Source organism: Pyrgilauda ruficollis, unplaced genomic scaffold (genome assembly GCF_017590135.1).
Source record: "Pyrgilauda ruficollis isolate IOZ18807 unplaced genomic scaffold, ASM1759013v1 scaffold24, whole genome shotgun sequence".
NCBI lineage: Eukaryota > Metazoa > Chordata > Aves > Passeriformes > Passeridae > Pyrgilauda > Pyrgilauda ruficollis.
The window spans coordinates 8,198,917-8,222,320 of NW_024523648.1; the positions used below are offsets into that span (position 1 = coordinate 8,198,917).

Consider the following 23,404-nt stretch of genomic DNA (forward strand, 5'->3'; position numbering starts at 1 on the left):
AATTTACAGTCAAGGTAATAAAGATTGTAAGGTTGCTGTCTGAACAACAATGAACATCTTCCATTCTCTTGTTTTACAGGTTTCCAAGCAACAATCAGTGCTCCACACATGGTAAGCTTTAAACTAGGTGATTAGTATAGGGATTTTATAAATATCCAGGTGCTTTTGAAATAAAATACTTACTTACTAAATATTTACCTAATAAATTACCCTAGTAAATGAGCAGTTGATTACAGGGACACTTTTGTGAACTGCTTACTGTGAGGAAGTAGAAAAGATTGATCAAGATTTTTCTTGCAGATGTACAGTAATAGGATGAAGAGTAGTGGGCAAAAAATTGTAACATAAGGAATTCTGATCAGTTTCTAGAGTTAAAAAAATATGAGGGTGGGGTAAGCACTGAAACAGGCTTTGCAGCTTGTGGAAATTCTGTTCTTTGATATACAAAGAAGCTGACTGAACAGGGTTCTAAGCAGCCTAATTTAAAATGCCCAGTATTGAAATAGGACTGAACCAGAAGATTTCCAGAGATCTTTCCATTGTAAATTACTTTGTAATATATAAAATCATAAGAATTCAGGAGTGAATGACAGTGACTCCTATAGTACAGTATTATGGTAATGCCTTTAAGTCCTTGGACAGGAAAAAAGATACATTGTACTGAGTTGCAAGTTTTTTTGCCAAGTGGTTTGAGACCAGGGTGAGTGTTCCACTTGGGATTTCAGTGCATACATCTAACCCAGATATAATTTTTCTATGTTTCTTTATTTGAGATAAAAGGTGAATAGAAGCAAGTATTTTGTCTTTGCAACATTTGGAAGGTGTCAAAACATAGTAAAAGTCTGCTTCTCTTGATTAAAAACTGTGTAGTTGGCTTAGAATTTACCTAGTTATCAATATAAAAAATCAGGAATTTTGTATAGAGATGTTAACAATATTATTCAAGAAAAGACTGAAAAAATGTACTGTTTCTAAGGGGAAAAATAAGGATTAATTATGCTTCAAAATTTTAAGTCCCTTAAGTCATTATTTTTCCAATGCTTAGCACTAGCAGTATATGAAGTGTTAGAGCAAAAAGGTAATATATCCTCTAAGCAAATATTAACAAAGAATGTTCTAACAGAGAATATTCTAATTATTTATATTTTCTGGGTGGGATGGATTAAGCTGTAAGAGTGTGGTAATGGCTATCTCTGAAACATGAAAGAACAAATTGGTTTTTTAGTGTGCAGACTACACTTAGTTTGTGTACTGGTCCACCACATAGCAAAGCAAAAGTTATCAATGGTGTCTATAGACTACTGCATTTCATCAGTGAGCCTGGCTATCTGCCTTTATAAGAGAATACATCTTTTTGCTATTCTTTGATTCAGCAAGTGTGCAGGTAATACAGGAGGTGTTTTAATAGCCGTTTTCCTTGATGCTCTAGAGCTGCCTTCTTCCTAGTTAGCTTTTGTACCAGAATATTCCAATGCATATAGCATAATGATAAACTAAATTCTTTATTGGCTATCTACTGCTAGAATATTAAGAGTCACCAGACCTGAGGAGAAATAAACTGATTTATAGTGTTTTTCTTAATATATAAATAGAGTCTGTGCTAGAAGATGAGTCTTTGTATATGAATATTAATAAAAAAATACATTAATGAAATTTGTTGAAACCAATGAAATAACAATTATTATGTAATGCAGTTAACCTGCCCCCCGCGTCCCCTTCCCTCCATTTTTGCAATAGAAATGATTCTGAAATTTCTTACAGAAATGCTCAGGGCATTTCCCAAAATCTCTGAAGAAATTAACAAATATTGAGTAAAACAGACACTTAAAATAATTTGAAATTTTCTCTCTCTGTGTTCTCTTAGCATGCGTATGCACTTGAACTTCTATCTGATCAGCTACATGAAGGAGCCAAAGCACTTGATGTAGGATCTGGAAGTGGAATTCTTACAGCATGCTTTTCACGAATGGTGAGTTGTTTGGTTTAATCACTTGATCATCAAAACTGCTTGGACTCGAGTATAACTCTGAATTACAGGGCAAAAAAAAGCATCCTTCATAGGTGACTGAAGTATATTACACAGAAAATAATTTACTCTCCTGGGTGTGATTGTTCCTATTTCTTATGGTAGCTTATAGTAGATGTTCAAGTTAAATAGACCAATAAATTGTGTAATGGTGAAAGAAACCCCCTAGTGAGGAAGTTTAGGGTTTTTGAATTGTTTTGGAGATTTTCTAATGATTGAATTTTAGTTGTTGCTGTATATCTTGAAGGAAGACGTTTGTCTTGAACACTTCAAATTTTGTTATCTTGTATGGCTGTGAATGTTCTCATTGTGATAAATTGACATGCAATCCTGTTACAATGAGAGCTTAGTGAGGCATAAAAGAGTCTTATTTCTACAGGAAAATATCTTGTGTATATAATAAATTGTCTTTGAATTTAATTGCTTTCTTGTTATATTGCACAAGCATTACTATAAGTGTCTATTTAACCTTTTTTATGTTAGATATTAATTTGAATTTTACGTCTTTGCCAAGTAACTTAATCTCAGTTGTGTTATTCAGCCTGTATCTAAGGAATTTTCTGTGTTCTTCCCTACCTTACGTTGGGAAAAAAAAGATGAAAAAATAAAAAAGATAAAAAAATATGGGTTTTAGTGGCTGTAGCTCTTGTATTCTTAGACTGATTAATGAAGAGGAATAATTTTCTTTCTCTGTTCCAGGGCTTTATAATTGCTTTATGATTAGTAGAGACTTTCATTAAATTGCCAACTAGATTTTTTGTTTTGTCTTTCTGCCAAGTTGATTTGAGATGTATTGATACATATGATAATTTCTCATTTAGGTTTCTTTGCTACTTAGTTTTCTGTTTTCAAGCACCAGTCTGACTCTGCAATCACTTCTGTTTCCCAGTGTTAAGAGTTAGCTGAGAGTGTTTAGGACTGGGCAATGCACTTGCAAAAGTATTTAGGTTTCTAAGTGTTAGCTGCAAAATCTGGGAAAAAAAAAAGTAGTTGAAATAAGTTAACCAAACTGCAGTTTAGAAAAAGACTTAGATGGCACTTGATTCAACTGGCTGCCTGTTATTTTTGGTCTTGAAGTCAGTAATCAAATGCTAGCATAAGAATGCCAATCCTACAAGCATTAAAACTTTTGTCCAGGCTATATATATTTCTCACTGCAGTTATGAATGCATAAAGGAATAGCCATTTTCCATAGGATTTGCTAAATTGTAGTTTTGCACTTTTTTCTACTAAAACAAGCTGTGGAGAAGTCAGAATCAGCCCAAAAAGGAAATCTCTTCCCAAATTTCCTGAAGTTAATCCCTCTCTCTTATTTTTGCCATATGAATGTCATGTGCCTCTTATGAATCCTCCTTTATTGTTTGCATTGGAATGGCTTACAGACATGTGTCATGAAAAATTGAGTACATGCTTTCATTCTGCTTGGTAGCACTGCTAACAGTAACAAAAACTTGAAAGAAGTTACCGACGACTGGGGATGCAAGCATCATAAAATCACCCCAGGACAAAGTATATTATAGGAATCAATGGTAGAGTGTTTTGCCATAAAAATTCAGTTTTAGATGTGCTTTTTGTGACTATGCTAATGTTGCTTCTCAGTCTAATTGAGATCTAGAATTAGTAGCTCACATTTGTGGCACAAGCGCCTCAGTGCTCATAGATGACAGCTGTACTCTTATGATGATAATGTCATTTGTGGTACCTCTGGGAAAGCTTTATGTTTACTTAGACTAGTAAAGTTTCTTGAAGATTGTTGTTTAGATTTTCATGTTAAAGTTCTGGGATAATTTTGCAAGCTATGTAGATAAGTTTATTTACTTTTGAAGGTTGCTGGCAAATTAAATTAATTACAGTTTTCATCCTGTCAGTACTGGATTTATGAAAAAAGTTGGGTATATTTTTATTCCTAACATAGAGATCAAAAAATTGTGCCTTTTTGTGTTGTCTCAGTTGCATGTGCTTCACAGTTCCAGCGTAATAAAGACAACTGATGAGGACTCAGAAATAGCATAATGGGCTGTCACATGCAGCAGGAGGTTCTCTTACTTTCAGGCTATTTCATGCTCTGACCATTTTGCTAAATTTTCGTTTTACTGATGTTACTGTTTGGAATATACTGGATCTTTTGCCAGCTTATGGTAAATTTGGCTGCCAGGCATTCCTCGAAACAGCAACCCATGGCTGTCATAGTGAAAACTTGCTCTGTGTCTTGCTCTGTTTCAAAGGCTGGGGTGGTGGTCTTCCCCTCAAACAAGAAAAGCTAACACTGCTTTTTAAATGTTTTTAACATAGGACTTGTTCATAATAAAACAAAAAAAAATTCCCCAGGATAACCAGTAACCCCAGTTACTAATTTTTCATGTCGTAACAATATTAAAATGTAAGATACAGAAACATAAACAATGCGTTTAGATGTGTCCAAAGACAGTTGTTAGGCAACATGGGCTTTGCTAGGACGTACTCTGCTATTGTGGTCTTTGAGCTGGATCCTGTTAAAAGTGGTCAGATTTTTAAAGATTTGGATTGGTTTTGAATTTTTTTTCTGGACTAAAGACAAAATTCTGGAAGAAATTCCTGTAATGGAGAAATTTTTGTTAGATCTTTTTTTCCTCTCAGAATACAGAAATTTTGTGACCTTTTTTGAGTTAAGTTCCACTCTTCCTGTGGAGCAGAGCTGTAAATCTGAAAGCAGATTCATGAATGCAAGGGTGAGTGGAAGGTAATTTGTCCGTGACTGGTAATTGCAGCATTTGCTTCTGGAAGAATAGGACTCTTAGGACAATTTTGTATAAAAATCATTATTTAATTCTTGAAGTAAGGTCTTCTCTAGAAAAACCCTAATCCTTAATAAGTTTTATTCAGTGTGAAAAGAGATCAGTTCTAGTCTTTGTCTTTGATGTTGTTACTTTTTATTGCAGATAATGAAAACAATCATGATCAAATTTAACTTCTAAAAATTCCAAGAAGAAATCTCCACTAACAATATAACATAACTGAATCACATCTCAAGAACATCTCTGTAACAAGTATTTATAAAACTGTGCAGACACACTTTAATTATCAGGTGCTTCTAGGATTCAGAATTTGTCATTTCTAACAGTAGTTTTAATAACATTGGGAAAATATACTTCCACTTTCCTGTTTTTGTTTTTATTTTAGAGAAATGAGGTCAGGAAGTATAAGTACTCATTCTGTAAATAAAGCTAGCAGAAATTGTTCAACTGTATATTTTTATTCCAGGTTGGTCCCAAAGGACAAGTTGTAGGAATTGATCATATCAAAGAACTAGTAGATGACTCAATAAATAATGTCAAAAAAGACGATCCCACATTGCTGTCTTCAGGAAGAGTGAAACTGATTGGTGAGCATCAGACTGATATACTTACTAATTAAACTGATATTCTTTCTAGCAGCTGGTTGAAAATGACTGAATTGGATGTTATTAAAAGTTTGAATTTAATAAGCCGAACCCAAGAAAGAGAAGCCAAATGAAAACTTTAAAATTTAAATTGTCTTTAGGCCTTTGAAAATCAGTATCTTCCCCCAGTTTTCAGACTATGACTTCTGGTGATCTCAAAGACTATGTAATCATTCTACTAGAAAAACTTAATAGGGGAGTGTTTTTTTTGGTGAAAATACATGCTGAAAGTCTGTCATGTTATGTTTGCTATTTAAAATTGGGGTTGAATTCACAACTGTTCTTGAATAAATACCCTGTCATCTGAATTTGAGTGTTATAACAAAGCCTTCACACTTCTGATAGGGTGGTTGAGAAAGCTGCATGTGAAGATTCAAGTGGAAAAAGTACTAGATTGGCAGTATGCACCAGAGATGTTTATTTCACTTGTTTTTAAAATTGACAGTAGTTAGGGAAGTGCTTGACACCAAAGTACATTAATTCAGTTAGAGTAACTGAGAGGAAATAATGCCCAAATGATAGCAGGACAGTGAATTATTTTAAATAATGTTTTTTTTTTACTTAAAGAAAAAAAAATTAGGGATTTTTTTTGGTTTTTTTTTCCCCCGTTGTTTGTTTGGGATTTTTTGTTTGGTTGTTGTTTGTTTTTTCTTAGAATATGCAAGTCTGGCAAGGCAAAATAATGCCCAAATGATAGCAGGACAGTGAATTATTTTAAATAATGAGGTTTTTTACTTAAAAAAAAAAAAAAGATTAGGGTTTGTTGTTTTTTTTTTTTCCCCCGTTGTTTGTTTGGGATTTTTTGTTTGGTTGTTGTTTGTTTTTCTTAGTATATGCAAGGCTGGCAAGGCATAAGTGTCATTCTATTCACTAAGTTAAAAAAAGAGGTTGAAGGGCTGGATGTTTTTTGAGGCTTCTTACAAGAACACTTGGAGAAATTATTATTATGTGATGTTTGGCTCTTAGCTTAACTACCATTTTGATTCTTGGTCTTTTCTTGTAAATGAGGGACTTTTCTAAATGTTTTTTAAATTAGTTTATCAACACGTACACATGTATAAAATGCAATGTATCTCACTGAGAACACATATGTCTCAGAACTTTTTGGAAAAGAAGTTAGACTGCTAGGGCTGTAGAGGGGGAATGAGGGAATAATTTCCACTGGTATTGTACAAAAGCAATTTTGACTTATGCTTCTGGTTGTTCTTCAAACAAACTCTGGAGGTCTTGCAAGTCTGGAATTCTAAGTAAGCATCATTGTATTATTTTTGACTATGTAGCAGGGTGACTAAGAGACTTCTGGATAGTTTTGTTGTGAGGTACATTTTTAAAAAGTACAGATGGGCAAGTAATACTTCTGTGAATTAGGCTGAGAACAATGTTTCAACTGTGTTGGATTCCTGGGAGCTCTTTGATGTGGAGCAAGAATCCAGACAGCTGTTAATTTAAAACAAAAACACAGCAACAGAAAACCCTACCCAAAACCCCCCATCCCAAACACACAAACAAAAAAGTTACGAAAAACAGTTGATTGACGATGGGAACTGTATGAAATAAGACCTGGTGTGTCCGTTGCTGGCTTTCCACAGTGTGCTTCAGACATTGTACTCTGCTTTGTCATATCTCACATATACCATAACTGCATTTCAGGAACACCAAAATTATTTTGGGGTGTCTCAGTAGAACTGCACTGAGAAATTTGGAATAGGTATACTTGGATTAACATGTCTTTTTGTTAATTTGCAGGTCTTTTGGCTTTTTTTTTTAATAACTTGATTTTTATTTTGTTTCCTCTTAATATCAGGAGGAAGCCTTTGAGGTGAATCTCTCAAGTGCTTCTGCTTACCACTCTTTGGCTCACATGAGAGTACTCCTGGAAAGCACAAAATTTGATTCCTTTTGGATGAAACTAGACAAGATTATTTTCCAAGAAGCAGCCAAATATGTTTGATATGTGCATATTAAGACAATAAGACTTAGATCTAGGCTGCAGTGATTATCCTGAAATGCATATGTTGCATGGATGCCAGGTTCTCAGAAAAAACTTTTGCTGTACAGATCTGCCTCTATTGTACTGCACTATTTGCTGATGCAGCCATAGCCAGCGGGGATGAGGGATTCTAAATGACTGAGGGAAGTAATTTTATTCTGTTTCTGTGCTCATGCTACAGCTCTGTGTGAAACAGGTCTGCATAGAAGGCTTGGATACTGTGATCAGCAAATCAGGTCTAGATTTATAATCAAGCTGCAGAACCCTTTATATCAAAATGTCCTGACATTTTTCCTCATCACCACCTACCACCCTCCACCACAATTACTTTACTAACAGGCTGCATGTAACTGGAGATGTGAGTAGGATAGGGGACATTCAGGATGTAAACACAGGCTGAAAATTTGGGCTGCGCTTTCCCCTTGGACATTGAATAATATAATAATTTGAATGACATTGAATATATGAATGCCAACTTAATAAAAATAGTTATTTTTTAAATGTTCTGGGTATCTAAAACTGTGTTGCCATTGTGGGTGGATATATTTCTTCTATAAGAAATTTTGTGGATTTTAGAAGGGAAGAACCATGCTGTGCGTGATGCATATGAAGGAGCATGATTTTTTTTTTTACCCCTTTGGGTGTGTGCTGTTTTTGAAGATGTTAGCTATTGATTCCGGGAACCAAGGGATTAGTTGTTTTTGGATCTGTTTTACTGCTGTCAGTGAAGTGGTAAGATGTGCAGAAGTCACATTCCAACTTCTCTGGAGAGTGCACTGGGGACATTTATGTCTCAGAATACATTTTTTCTTCTTCAGAAGTGACAGCAATTTCTTTCACAGCTGCTTCTTCCTCTTGGCAATCACTTCTTTTGCCAGCAATACTGGAGACCGCTGCTTCTAATGCCTGCTGTGCACCCTGGGGGATGAGACTCTGCCTCTGTTGTGTTACTAACATAATTTTTAGCAGTATCTGTATGAATAAGCTAAAGAAGCCTTTCTCCGTTGCCATCTCTGATGGAACAGCAGCTTGATTTAGTAACACATCATTGCTGCTTCTTCTTCTTTAGAAGAGTTTTACAGTGCTGTTAAGATGTAAGTAAAAATTATATGCTTGGCTGCATAGAGGTGTTTGTTCCAGTAGGACCCACTTTGGCAGTCAGAGGGATTACACCCTGGAAATACTGGAGCTTTCATTACTGGTGATCTCTGTTGCCATCTGACTTAGTGGAAATGCTGATCAATAGGGATGAGATCTCCTGAAGCACTGGTACTTCTTGCTTGGCAGCTTTTGCTTGTGGCCCTTGGTTGGAGCTTGTGCTGGTCAGAATTCATTGTATTTATGTCATTGTTTATGATTGTATTTAACCAGTATTTGTTATATGTCACTGACCTCTAAGAGGCTTCTCAGATTCTGAGGAAATGTGCTCTCTTAAAGAGTGTGGATGCAGAAGGTCCTAGCCAGGGTCATCTTTCAGGACCTCATAAGAAAGATGATGAAGACTTCAGTTTTAATTGTTTTGAAGAGCTGTCCAGGTCTTCCTGTACTGTCTTGGATACCAAAGGGTGCTCTTACTGTTCAGATGGCCTTCCTTATCATGGAGGTCAAAGTGAAACCTGCTGTGATGACCATGTTTTTTTCCTGCCATGTGAGTTTTTGGAATGCAAAAAGTTAACAGATTTTCAGCCTCTGACTAGGGTGTAGCACTTCCTTTGACTTTCAGTTTTAATTAACCTGTGATACTGGTGTTTGCACAGAAGTCTAAGCTCAGCCTAAAGATGGGAAGCCCCAAATTACTTGTGCTGATCAGAGCACCAACCTCTATGTTTTTTCTTCTTGACTGATTATTGGAACTTCTGTAATCACAGAGTATGAATTTATGGATGCTTCAGCCTCATTTTTTACATTTGTTCTAAATAACTCCAGAGAGAGCCTGCCTAACTTGCTCTGATTTCCTGTTGCTTTCCTGTAAATACTGTGGATGCCATATTCATATAGTCTTCTTTCAAAACTTAACTCAAGGTCCAGTTTAGTTTGTCACATTTCATTGGCTTAAAAACACCAAACTGTTACTCTTTCCTTCTGTATAACTGGGATTGTATGAGACATTTGTGATAGAGTGCTTCTCCATGGGTTCTCCACCAAAGCTCAAGCAGCACTGGTAACCTTAATTGCTCCTAGCATCTTCCAAGCAACCACCTGGAGCTTTAGCCATGAATCTGACCTGGCTCTCTGTGTTAGCAGTGATTGTCTGCAGGGAGAATAGTGAGGCCCATCTGCTGGAACGTGGGGTGTGCAGAGGTTACTGCAGTACTGCATTAATGTATGCATATAGGTGTGGGCTTTTGTTCCAACTGGTAGTGCGGTTGTAGGCATATAGTCCATGAGAACACTTCCTTTGTGTTTTCCTCACCTTTGGAGTCTTCTGATATGTGCTTCTGACATTTAATGCTTTGGACTTATGATTTGCATTTTATTTAGGAATGGTGTGCAGGAAGACAAGACAAAGCAAAGTGTATGTTCTAAGAGGGTAAATGAGGGGGGAAACTCACCTGCACTGGAATTGGTAGGGAACATAAATACTTTAGTCTCTTTTCTAGGTGGACCATGTGTTTCCAAGAACTTTCATTATAAATCCATGCTTTCTAATTTCAGTTGCTTCAATATTATTTAGTATGTTTTATAAGCATGTGTATGCACATATAAGGGTGTTTTGTTGCATTTATTTTACAAATGTGTTCATTTTTTATATGTAGATATGGGAAACCAGCTGTTTTCTCAGTCCTTTTGAAAATGTTTTAAAAAATAGTGTTTTCTTGCAGTGGGAGATGGACGAATGGGATATGCAGAAGAAGCTCCCTATGATGCAATTCATGTTGGAGCTGCAGCCCCAGTTGTGCCCCAAGCAGTAAGCCTTTATGTTCTGTGTGTGTGTTTCTGTAATATCTTAGCTGTAGAGAATGCTTTGCATACATCTCTATGTAAAATACTTGGTAGCTTGCACTGCTGGGAGTATCAGTGGGCAGTGTGGTATTACTGTATGGTGTGGGGTTTTTGTCTCTGTTACAATTGGGCTTCCTGTTGGTTCGATAAAGCTGTATGTTCTAATAACTCTGCTCTAAATAAACATATTTTAAAATGACATGTGTGCAACCCTCTATTACAACAATGAACTGGAGCATTTTATGTAATAAGATAATTCAATTTTATCAAACAATGAGTTACAAAATTTAGGTGTGTTTCCCAAGTTCCAAAGCACTGAGTCTGTTGAAAATAAAATGCTCAACTGGAAGTACAAACAGTGCCATTTGTTCGTAGGTTTCAGAACGGATACAGGGCAGTTCTCACTAGAGAAGCTGAAGAGTAACTAGGAGCTTTAGAGTGTGCATACATATATAGTCCATTTTTACAGATAAGTTTTTTTTTTCTCTTCCTTTCATCAGGCACATGGTAATACATAGCATGATTTCTATATGCTAGATGCCAGTTAAGGTTTTTAAATCTTAGTGAGGGATAGTGAAAGACTGGGCTTTGATGTGCTAGAGATTGTTTGGAAATGTCCAATCTATGACCAGTGGTGGTGGGGTTTTTTTTTTACTTCATGTTTTTAAAGTAGGTTATATTTTTAGTTTGTTTTTTTGAGGGGAATTTATTTGTTTGAGTTTTGTTGTTTGAGGTTTTTTGTTGTTTTTGGTTTTTTTTGGTGGGGATGTGCGGGAGGATGTTCCCAGCAAAATGTTGACAGATGACAATTAAAAAAGTAGTTGAAAGCTTATTTGTAAATGAAACAGTTCTTAATTATAACTTTTGTTAGCAATGGGGATTAAGTGGTTTTTTTCATGACGTCTGGGAAGTATGAAATTTTCCTTGAGACTATTGTGATTAGCCTCCTTTAACTATAGAAAAAAAGTGCAAGCTTTTCTCACATACTATGTTTATGTGTCACTTATCTTAGTCGTATTCATATATTTTAGACTAGTTTCACAAAAGGCTGTTCAATTCACAGAATGAAAGAGGAGCTGTTGGATAGTGAGTGTGTTGTAGACAAAATTTTTCCAGGAAGAGAAATAATGAAAAGTCACCAATCTCAAATCTTATTCTGAGGGCTTAAGGGGAGATCAGTTATCCCCAGAATTTTTGACAATGGGCCTGTACTGATGCACAATAACTATTGAACAGTTAAACAATTTCAAAAGATTGAATCTGTTGTAAAAATAATTTGTGATTTACATGTTTCCCCCACATATATAGAAAATAAAACTGCAACCTACCCAGTTAATTAAATTATTTTACTGTAATACCAGTTGTTGTACCATGTTGCTGTGATACTCTCATTTTCAGTGCACTTTTTATTTTTCCTAATGGAAGTAGTTATCTACTGCTTAAAAGTAGATAAATACATAATGGCAAAGCTATTAATCTACTGTAACAAACTTTGGATCCAGCTTCTCTGAAGTGGCTGGTTACATTCTAATTTCTGTGTTGTGTTCTAGCTTATAGACCAGTTAAAACCTGGCGGAAGATTGATATTACCAGTTGGCCCTGCTGGGGGAAACCAGATGCTCGAACAGTATGACAAACTAGAAGATGGCAGTGTCAAAATGAAGCCTCTGATGGGAGTGATATATGTGCCTTTAACAGATAAAGAGAAGCAGTGGTCCAGGTGGAAGTGATTTTCTGTTCCACTTACTTCTTCCACACACATGCAAGGTGAAAGGGTGTGAATTTTAAGCAGATAGACTGCAAGGCCTGCCTTTGCTGCTGTCATTGCTTTCTGCTCCTCCATACCATGAAAAGTGACTCAGTCTGCATTACTACATCACCCAAAGGAGGTTATGCTAAGTTTGAGTTAAATTAAAAGCAGAAGAAAAATATTGCATGGGTTGCACTTTGTCTTTTTTGGACATGTTTTCTTTAGTCTTTGGTGTTTTGAAGATTCTTATTTGTTGTTTTAAACACAGTATTTTCTAAGGTTAAACTTCACTTTTAATGAATTTTTTATAACTATTTTGCCCAATAATTAGGGTGAAGTGTAAAATTTTACTTAATAAATACTGTTTTGTCCTTTAAGTTAGTGGTAATTGGGTGTTCATTTTTTATTTTTCTGAAACACTACAAATGAAGAAAAATCTTTGCAAAATCCTTTTTGGAAAATGTAGATGATCTTGCAAGCTTTTCCTTTAGCTTCCGAGTTGCAAAAAGTAGAAAAGATAATTCCTTCTTCCCTCAAGTATAAATGTAGTTGAGTAGTGTTTAGAAAATTTTCCCAGACATGTTATTAGAAGTCTGTCATCTGTCTCTGATGGGGCAGTATTTGTGTTTGCCAATACAGCAAACTCTAAAGGCCTTTCTAGAAGTAGGAAACCTTCCAGTTTGCTGAATTGAAAAGCCAGTAATAAATGAATAAATAAATAGACTCAATGCAGCTGTCAGCTTAAGCCATGCTAGGCATTAGTATGTGAATGAACAGAGCAGCAGTGCTGTTTTGCTTCCTGGCAGAAAGTGCTTGTGAATGTATTATTGGCATTAGTGAAGTGCAGAGATGTGCATTGAGCTCTGAAAACAACTCTTGAGCTTTATAACCTAAATTTAGATTTTTTGCTTTTTTCCCCTTGATATTTTGGAGTATAGCTTGTGATTTGAATACATGAATATTCAGTCTAACCTATCAAAATATTCATAAAAAGTACAAAATAAAGCAGTTTGCATACTGTTGCTTAGTGAAACCTCATTTCAGTGTTTCTTGGATTACTGTATAGCCACCACGTACAAATTACTCTTAAAACAACTTCAGTGAGGTACTGCTTAGTTCACAGCTTGTGAAGCGTGCTTGTTATTCAAATGTTCTGTATTTGTTATGTAAATTAATGCTTTGGCCTCGAATACTGCCAGTATTCCCTCACTGTGGTACTCAGGAGTTTCCTGCCTCTTGTGAGGCTTTGGAAGCTTTCCTTTGTGGTCGGTTTCCTCCTCTGGCAAATGTTTTATTTAAGTTTGGAATCCATGCTTCGCTTGCTCTAAAAAAGAGTAGTCGTCTTCTTAAACCTTCCTTCTCTCAGAGAGTTTTCATAGATTTTTTTCTATTTCCACCTGATCTGATTATAGTAGCAATTGGGATTTTTTTTGGTATCCCAAAAAAAGGATAGCAGTGTGTGTTCATAAAACACTTTAAGAAGGGTTTCTCGAATGACAGTGTTTATCCCTTGCTACAAGTGAAGGTGGGGTACTGTGTTAAGGACTAGAATTCTGAGTTTTTAGCATCTCTTCGGTGCAGTTTGGTATTTCATTTTGTCTGCTAGCTTCGAAAGAGCTTTGTGGAAAGCCCTTTGAAAGCTTGGAAAGAGCTTGTCTTTGGGCCTTCTTCAGTCATGCATACTGTAGGATTATTTTCCCCAGAAATTTGTACCAGTTTCTGTGCTTTTCTGAAACACTTCTTGATGTTATTTATTTATTTTTAATTTAAGAATTTACAGTGGTGTTATCAGAAAATATAAGTGCTTAGCCTGAAGGGTTCATCTGCAATGGCATAGAGGCTGTATCTTGCTATGTGCATTTAAATTTTGTTCAGTCTTGGAACTCTCTGTTAAAGAAAATCTCAGAAGTCCTCTTCTTGTAACATTTGCTATTTCTTTAATTGTCCTTTTGTCATCTGGAGAAAATTCCCATTCCATTTTCTAGGATAACTGTCAGTGTACTGCTGACCTTACAGGAGGTCACATCTTTCTTTTCTTTGTTTTTCCTTGTTGGTGACTATGAAGTATATGGTCAGGCAGCTGCTGCTAAGGAAATTCCTAATTATAAGTCAGCATTTGCTATCTATGCTTGCATCAAAGAGGAAAGAGCTGTTTTCTCTTCACTTCCTAGATTTCATTTTTTCTTCACTGCTCAAGATCTGTGAGCAGAGTTCATTTAGAGACTCCTCTGAAAAAGCATCTCTTAAGTGTTTCTGTAATAAAAGTCTGTAGTGTATGGGAGACTAGTTAATGTAAATCTCAAATTCATTAAACAACAATCATTTTAAGATTAGCTCAATTCTGTGTGTTTAGTTTGTCATTCTTTTAGTTTACATTATGTGATTTCATTCCTAATGCAGGTAACTCTTCCATTGCATTGAATGAAGAATGGCTGTCCCTTCACAGAATACAACTGATAGGCCAGCAGCATTTTCCTGGGGTAGCAGACCCTCCAGCTGGCAGGAAAGAAGCTGTTTAAGTTTTTGCTGAGCTATTCACATTTTGGAATGTTCTTTAATGGGGCTGTAAGGTGCTTTTGCAAAGCAGCACAACACTCTTAAGTGGTGTTTGAAGTCAACCCCATCTTCAGGTATTTTGTATCATGCTTCACTATGTAAAACGGGAGCTTGTAGCAAAAGAAAGTCTGGACTAGCTGGAAGGAAAAAATTCCTTGGGTTTCAATACATTGCTAAATAAAGCATCTTATTTGTGAATACTGTTAAATTTCTTTACATTTAGGCCATGACTTTGTAGTTTGGTTCAGTTGCAGTGGTATTTTTTTAAGCTCCCAGTATTAGTGAGAATCCTCTCAAACGTGACTCCCTGGGACATTTAGAAGTAGAATATACACAGGAACCCTATCTCTGGTACAAAACAAAACAATGCAGTGTGCCAGAAATCCAGCAGTCAATGCCCAGTTATGTGATTATACGGATAAGGGTATCCTTTCACATAAAACTTAGATTGTTTTGGGTTTTTAACTGAAAAAATAGTATGGAGAGAGGGCCTCTTGTGTAGCACAGTTGGGAACATGGCTTGATGGATGCCTTATGGGCAGATCTTGTATAAATTAGGATCTCTCTGGTTTTATTTCTATGTGAAATAAAACTTACTACTTCACTTACTATTTATGTGGAAAGACAATTGTAAGTGTTACAGAATCGTGGTATTATTTACGATAGAAAACACATTTAAGGTCATTGAGTCTAGCAGTTAACCTGGTGCTGGCAAGTCCACCACTAAACCTGATCCTAAGAGCCACTAAACCTTGTCCTGCTGGCCATGCTGCTGCTGATACAGAGGCATAAGAGAGTAACAATGTAAATAACAGCCATGAGTCTCTTGCATTTTGGATTTGATTTCCAGATGGACAGCTTTTTAAAAATGTTAACAACTACTTTTGTCTTACATATTGTATTAGTAGAAATTATTTATAAATGTCATGCTGAATTTATATTTGCTGATAAAATACAAAATTATAATGACAGTATGACCTTTCTGAAGAAAAACTTCAGTGACTAAACTGGGGCTGTTACTTTATCCCACTTATCTGTACATAAACCATGATTAACACCCTTTTGGAAAATGTATTTATTAGGATACATTTTAATGTGTTTCTGCTTAGAAACTCTTATTCAGTGTTACAAGTGCTCCTGATGAGCTAGTTGATCAATCTAGTTTGAAATTAGCAGGTATTGTTTGCTGGAATTCCTCAGGCCATGCAGAGTAATGATTATGGTTTAAGTTTTTATTTTACTTTGGCAAAAAGAATCTCTACACAAAACATTTTAGGTTAAATTTAAGAATTATGAATTATGTATCAAGGTGATTTGACCCTGACTGAATGCCAGCTGCTCACCAAAACTGCTCCCTCCACAACTGGACAGAGGAGAGAGAATACAATGCAAGGCTCGTGACTTAAGGACAGGCAGAGATTACTCACCAATTACCACCGTGGGTACAACAGACTTGACTTGGGGATATTAATTGAAATTATTGCCAAGCAAAATCAAAACAGGATAATGAGAGGCAAAACAAACCTTCAAAACACCTTTCCTGCACCCCTTCTGCCTCCTTCCTAGCCCCATGTCCTGCCCCCCAGCAGTGCAAGGAGGCAAGGAATGGGGTTTACAGTCAGTTAGTCACACATTCTTCCTGCTGCTGCTCAGGGAGAGGGGTCCTTCCTCTGTTTCAGTGTGGGGTCCCTCCCACAGGACACAGTTCTTTCTGAACTTCTTCAGCATGAGTCCTTCCTGTGGGCTACAGTTCTTCATGAACTGCTCCAAGGTGGGTCACTGTTCTTGAGATGCAGTCCTGCAGGCACAGCCTGCTCCAGTGTAGGTTCTGCACAGGGTTACAAGTCCTACCAGGAAACCTGTTCCAGTGTGGGCTCCTCTCTCCATGGGCCTGCAGGCCCCTGCCTGGAGCCTGCTCCAGCACATTTCCCACAGGGTCACAGCCTCCTCTCAGGCATCCACCTGCCCCAGCATGGGCTCCTCCAGGGGCTGCAGGTGGATCTCTGCATCCCTGTGATCCTCCATGGGCTGCAGGGGCACAGGTGCTTCACCATGGTCTGCACCAGGGGCTGCAGTGGAATCTCAGCTCCAGCACCTGGAGCAGCTCCTGCTCCTCCCCTGATCTGGGTGTCTGCAGTTCCTCTCACCTGTTCTCACCCTACTCTTCTCTGCAATAAAATATATATATTACAATAAAAAAAAACTTTTTTCTTTCTTGAATGTGTTACCACAGAGGCGTTGCTTCCATTCCTGACTGGCTCAGTGTTGGCCAGTGGAGGGTCTGTCTAGGAGCCAGCTGGTGTTGGCTCTGTAGAACCTGGAGGAAGCTTCTGGCAGCTTCTCACAGAAGCCACCCCTTCAGCACCCCCCCAACCACTACCAAAACCTTGCCAGACAAACCCAATATAATTATGTAAAAGTGTATGTGATATACCTGATACAGTAGATTACAGAAAAAAAATTTATCCCTTCAATTTATTCTCAATTTTATGATTGATCATAGCAAATAATAAATATTTTATAATAGCACCTTTCCACATTAAAATGCTGGAAGTCGAAATATTGCATCTTTAAAGTTATAAAGTGAGAAATAATGGGCTGCTGAAACACTGAGTAGATGCTGTATTTCTAATTCATAAAAGGCTATACTCTGAATTTCACTGTCAGTAATGACAACATGTTTTTCATAGATAAATGATGTATTGAGAAGGGAAAGTCAAATGCTGCCTAATAACAAGAAAATTGAAGTGGATCTAAAAGAGTGAGATACAGACTACAGATAGATTTACAAATGTTTGTTCAAATATTTAATTTGAATGCCTTTCACTAAAGTGGCAGTGAGGGATCACAAAGCTGCATGAGTTACTTGTATCCCAAACGTATTGTTGATATGATTATTGATTCTTTATAGTTTGTAATTTACCTGAAAAGCTGCACATTAGATTTTTTTCTGAGAATTTTTCTTGGTTTTTTTTGTTGGATATTCATAATGGGAAGTGTAGAGTATTCACGTATATCTTTTCCCTAGTAGCAAGCGAAAATTTTTCAAACTTTCTTACATTTTTTTCAAGAATAGTAACCTTAAGCTAATGACTTCTGAAATTTGCTTTAACTTGAGCTTACAAAGTTGCTTTGATGCCTCAGCTGATAGATGAGTGGTTCTCTTGCTGCAATTCCAAAAGTCTGAGAAGGGCTACAGTGGTGACTTAAACCCTAAATATATATATTGCTTGCTAAGCAGGAGCTGGTAAGCAGATTAGAAGGAGAGCATATATGAAGGTGGAGAGAAATTACGTGAGTTGTGTAAGAGTCACAGTAAATAGCTGTGGCCAGAAAGAATACAAATCAGTAGATCTTTTCTGTGGCTCTAGAGGACAACAGGATAGTTTTAACAAGGAAAGAGCAATCTTTTGAGTCTCTTTTTAAGCTTTGCAGCAGGATAGATTTTGTTGTACCACTGGGAGGATAGGATAATTATCCTGATTCTTACCAGTCGCTCAGACCTGGTGGATTTCATAGCCTGGCAGTTTCTGATCCATACAGGATCAGCTCAGGTGAGCTGACGCTGGTTTGCAATATGTATTTATGTCTGCAAGCTGTGCTACATTAGGGAGAAAGCTGGCAACTGTTACCTATCAGGTGATCTGAGACTGTTCTGGCACTTTCTAATACATACAGCCCAATAATGCACATATAAATTCAACTTCTATCTGTAGAAAATAAATGCTGTATAATTTTAACACTTATGTCAGGGATTGGTTTGGGCTGGCATGCTGATGTTAGATTAATGACTAGTGAAGAGCAAGTGAAAAACCTCTTGAGGAAAGCTGATCCCCTTAATACAGTAAATGTTCTAAAAAATAAAATATGAAAATCCTTATTTTGAATGTCACATACAGGATGTAGTGGTCAAGAATATGTTAAAGCAATGAAAACTACCAACAATTAAAACATTGCCATGCTAATGTAATTTATTTTAAATTATATATTTATATAATACTTATATGTTTTAAGTAGAAATATCATTTTGGAAAAGAAAAAACAACCCCACACTTTAAATACCTTAAATGCGTTAGCAACATTATGCAAAAGCCCTGCTAACATCTGTGGCTAGGTAGAATCATTGTGTTTAATAGTTTCAAGGTAAATACGTAATGTTTCTTAGGCTTATAGTTTCTTGAGGATCTGCCTTGTATTTGAAGGATTATGAATTGCTTGTCACAGTAAAAGAGCAGGGTTTTATAAAGCTGTGAGTGTGTGGTAGGAATCAGGATAAAAATCACACCCACAATTAGGCATATGAGACTAAGCCAGCAACAGCAGTAGTCATTACTTACACACACTTCTTGAAGTTGTAAAAATTAACTGATGATGCAGCTCCTGGAAGTGTTAGGGATGAATGAAGCATTTGTCCTGAATTCACTGGCACTGCATTTTAAACTGGGTATCAGATGTTAATTTCTTTTTATCTGTTTAAAGTAAGCAATACCCATTCTGTGAGACAGGCAAATACGGAGAGCTTCCAAACCTTTAGCTATAAACAGATTTTTCTTTATCCCTGCCAAGATGTGTTCTTCCAACTTCTGCTTTTTTCTGCTGTGTGTAATTACTGCAGTGCTCTAAAGCTGTGTGATTAGTACTTTACTATTAGGAGGCAGTGCAAAGTGCAAAGAATGCAAATATTTATCACTTACAAATCACAACGTTTGCATCCCAGCTGCATTAGATAGAAAACTAGTCATTTAAGCACTAGTTTCTACAGCCTTTTCAGTTGCTTTTAAAATGTTTTGCATGCTGTCATTCCATGCTGTATGATTCCTGGAGCTTAATAATGTCTTTGAAACTTAAAGGTTTTGTATGTGTGCATGTAGAACTATATTTTTGTGGGTTAGTTTGCATGATAGCTGGAAATACTATTGTGTATTGAGCCAGCAATCACATTACTGAGTTTTTTTCTAATTCAGACACGGTTTGCTTCGGCTGATGAGGCTGATGCACCTACTAAAAGAAAAATTGCAGCAAATTAATTCTGAATTTGTAGATTGCTTGTGCCTCGTCAAAAAAAAAAAGAGGCAAAACACTTCTCTTTGAGTTTTCCAGTGCTCAGAGTGGCACAATGCACAGCTTTCAGATTTGATGGGTGTTTTGCATTAAAATTAATGCTTTAGAAATACTTAAATCACTACTGTATGATCACTTTGTGGTTGAAATATAGGTTCTATGGGTTTCTTGTTTCAATGTGTTTTAAATGTCCTACAGGAACAAACCTCTGCATTTTCTAGATTGCTTTCAGTGATTTAGAGAGACTTATTGATTCATCCTTCTCCTAACTAATCTCCTTTTAGCTCGCACACACTGTCCTGCCCCCAGCCTTTCCACCACCTACTCCTGATTTATTGTAGCTCCTTCAGGAGCTAATCGAGTTCCTCTGAGAAATAAATAAACTAACTGGTACAGACTGCATAACAGGGATGCAAGACTGTTTCCACTTTCTTGAGAGACTGCAGCTGAAGCTAAACTTGCCTTTTTGGCAACTACAGAGGATGGGTTTTGCCAATACTCTGTCTAGTAAGTTGGCTCAGTTGCTTGCCAGTGTGTAGCCAGCAGAATACAGATGGCAGGTAGCTGTGTTACCAGCTGTGCAATATGGGGGGGGCTTCCTTAAAGCAAGTGATCCATTAAACTTTCACAATAAGTCACATAGTAGTATGAGATGATATGGGATTGCTGTTGCCTTTCCTTTGGTGTTTTTTTTCTCAAATGCTTGAAGTGATTTCTAAAGTTTTGCTGATGTGCGTGAGCACTTAAATGTAACCTGATTCAATATCAAAACTTTTCAAATACCATTTCCAAGGGGAGAAGAAACATAACTGCATGTGTTTTCTTTCTACAGGGATGAATTGTAAAAGCTACATCATCTTGACCCAAACATAGTGTTACAGTGGACTGCTCATCTCCCGTTCTAAAAGCTTTTTGAAAACCAACAGCATTGCAGCTTGTTTTGGACTTCGTTATACTGTTGTTATCAGCATGGAAAAGCGTGGTGTTTGTTTTATTTTTTTAGATGCTCAAGGCAAATCTGATAAAGAAATGGTGGAAAGTTTTATGTGGGCACTGTTTTATTTAACATGCCTTTATTTCACTTTCATCTGTTCAAAGTGAATTTCTGCAAAACTGCAGATAAAGACCTGTAGCTTGTGAACTCTGATTTTGATGGGGGAACTTGAACACTCACTTCTCTCGGCTCCTGTGTCCCTTGGTAAAACGCTTCTGTGCACCTTACGACACTATGTAGGTAATACCAGGTTTTCTGTGTTCCAACGTCTGCTAGATGCTACTAAAAGGAGATGAACTTCCTTTCTAAGCTTTTGACATGGTGTCATAGACTAGCATGTAGTAGATACAATCAGCTGCTTTTTTACCTTAAAACCAGGCATTTGTATATATTAAATTTCAAGACATCAGAGGTAGGTGGCTGCTCTTATCAAACATTGCTGTTCAAACTGGACATAACAGACATGGTTTTCCCTTTCCTTCTAAAACTGATTAATGTAAGCTTGAAATTCTGTTGTGGTTTATGGCTCAGTGCTGGTGTGATACACATGGAGCTAACTCCATAAATGTGAGGTGAGCTGTGTTCCAATCACTGAATAATTTACACAATGCTGCTTTGCCAAGCAAATTTAAAAGCAAAAGGGGGTTTTGTGCTTGTGTGGAAGATTAGGATGGATAGGTAGTCTGATATATGGATTGCTAGGTTCTTTATTAAAAGCCAAAAACCCCCTTTGGTTCCAAAAGAAAGTTGCTTCTGGTAAAGCCATTTGATGTATTAAGATTCTTGTTTTTATAATTGTGGGCACCCAGGAAAAATTCTGGCTTTTTAAAAAGTGAATTCTAAATTGCTGTAAAAGGAATGCATCAGAAAGAATCCTGGACTCCTAAGTACACATAGATGCACTTGTTCAGTTTTCGTATAGAAGAATAGTTGGAAGGCTATAAACCTTTTTTTCTCATGTAAGTTTTGTGTTCTGGTAGTGTAAAATGTTGACAGCAAATTAGGAAGCAGTACACTAAGGTGGGCTGCTTTGGGAAAGGGGGGAAGTGTGTCTTCAGTGATCTTGCTCATATTTGAACGAACCAGAATTAAAGTAAACAGCATATTATCCTTTTTTTTTTTTTTTTTTTTTTTTAATGATAGGAAGGATTTCAGAATAAAACAACCCATAGTGATCACTGGAAAAAAGCCCAAAACAACTTCCTATGGTGGAAGAGGAATAATTTTGTGATAGGATTAATCCCTGAAAGCATAAAGGTTATAATTCAAAGGCCTCTGAATACGGAAAAGGAACATTTTAAATAACCTGCCTTTTGAAGGCCAGCCCCATTTTGTTCCTCTGTGAAAGATACTATGGGACTTAATTTATTTAGATGTTTGGAAGTTAATGTACCACCTCCTGATCTGACTGCAGCCTGGGAGCACATGCACAAGATTAATCTTATAAAGAAATTAATATAGTGCATATTCTAGAAAATACAATCCAGAAAAATCCACTTGCGTCTGACAAATTTGTACTAACCCACAATCAACTGTGACTCTAGTTCTTGGTGTTGAAGTGAAATAACTGATGCATGCTAACGTTCAACCTTTTGGTCGCTGTATCTTTCAGTTTGAGTTCAGCTTTATTTACATCTTCTCACTAATTTAATCAGTTAAATGAAAGATATGAGCTCAACTGTATCCAAATTCCTGTCTCTGGACACAGTCTAATAAGCTAGCCTGACTTGGAAGTGGTGTTAAAGCTGAGACCCGATGACAGCTTCCTGGGGGAGAACCACTTCAGGAGGTGTAAGGCTTCAGGGACCAAGGCTGGTGGGATTAGTGCACCCATTCCACTGAAGGGGCTGATGACAGTCAAGGTACTCTGACAGAAAGGAGTATCCAGGAGTAGCATTTAGGAGTCGAAAATGGAAACTCCTCCATGATGGAGCAATGGTTCTGAAGTAAAAAACTTGGAGACAAGGACAAGTTGAAATGCAGAAGACTTGAAGAGCTTGACTAAATGCTGTGTGAACTGTCTGAATTGCTACTTTGCCAAATAAAACAAATTGAGAGGAAGCTGTATCTAGGTGTCTGCCTGATTTTGTGGTTGGTTTTGTTGTTTTTAACCTTCAACAGGATTTCACATATCCAAAAGAAAACATATATAAAAATACTGGTTTGCTAACTGACCAGAACTATGTGTCCATTTTCAGTCAATTAATGTATTGCATCGGTTACAAAGCCTGTTAATACTACCTGGAATGTAAGTGGGGTTTTTGGTGTCTGTTTGGCATTTCTGAAGCACACATCTGTGTGTTTTGGTGAACAGGCTCTGTGCACAGTTCTGTCTGCTGTGCATAGTTGAATCCAGCCATCTTGGAGAGTGTGATTTGCCACTTGGAAGGATTACAGCTTTACCTCTTTATAAGAAGTGCAGTCATGTTGCACTGGGCTGTTATTATCACCTCTAAGTCAGAACAGCTTGGGAGAATGGATTGGCTGAACTCTTGAGTTGCTTATCTGGTTGTTTCTGGGATAAAGACAGTAGAAGCCTTGGAAAACCAGTACCTGTATCTTGAAAACCCACCAAGAGTTGTGGGCTCTCCACAGAGGAGTTTGATGTGCTGTAGGGATGCTTTCTGTTTATGTAGCAGGAATGACCTGTGTACTTCTTCTGTTCA

At 36.9% G+C, this 23,404-nt stretch overlaps 1 protein-coding gene across 1 annotated transcript in view; it reads left to right on the forward strand.

The window, feature by feature from the left end:
• Window positions 1-22,805, forward strand: part of PCMT1 (protein-L-isoaspartate (D-aspartate) O-methyltransferase) — a 34,917-nt gene extending 12,112 nt beyond the window's left edge. The window contains exons 2-7 of the mRNA XM_041469803.1: window positions 80-111; window positions 1,865-1,969; window positions 5,267-5,387; window positions 10,257-10,342; window positions 11,928-12,144; window positions 20,577-22,805. Coding sequence (XP_041325737.1) covers window positions 80-111; window positions 1,865-1,969; window positions 5,267-5,387; window positions 10,257-10,342; window positions 11,928-12,107 — 524 coding nt within the window. The 3' untranslated portion in view covers window positions 12,108-12,144; window positions 20,577-22,805. The remainder of the gene's footprint in view (window positions 1-79; window positions 112-1,864; window positions 1,970-5,266; window positions 5,388-10,256; window positions 10,343-11,927; window positions 12,145-20,576) is intronic.
• The last annotated feature ends 599 nt before the right edge of the window (window positions 22,806-23,404 follow it).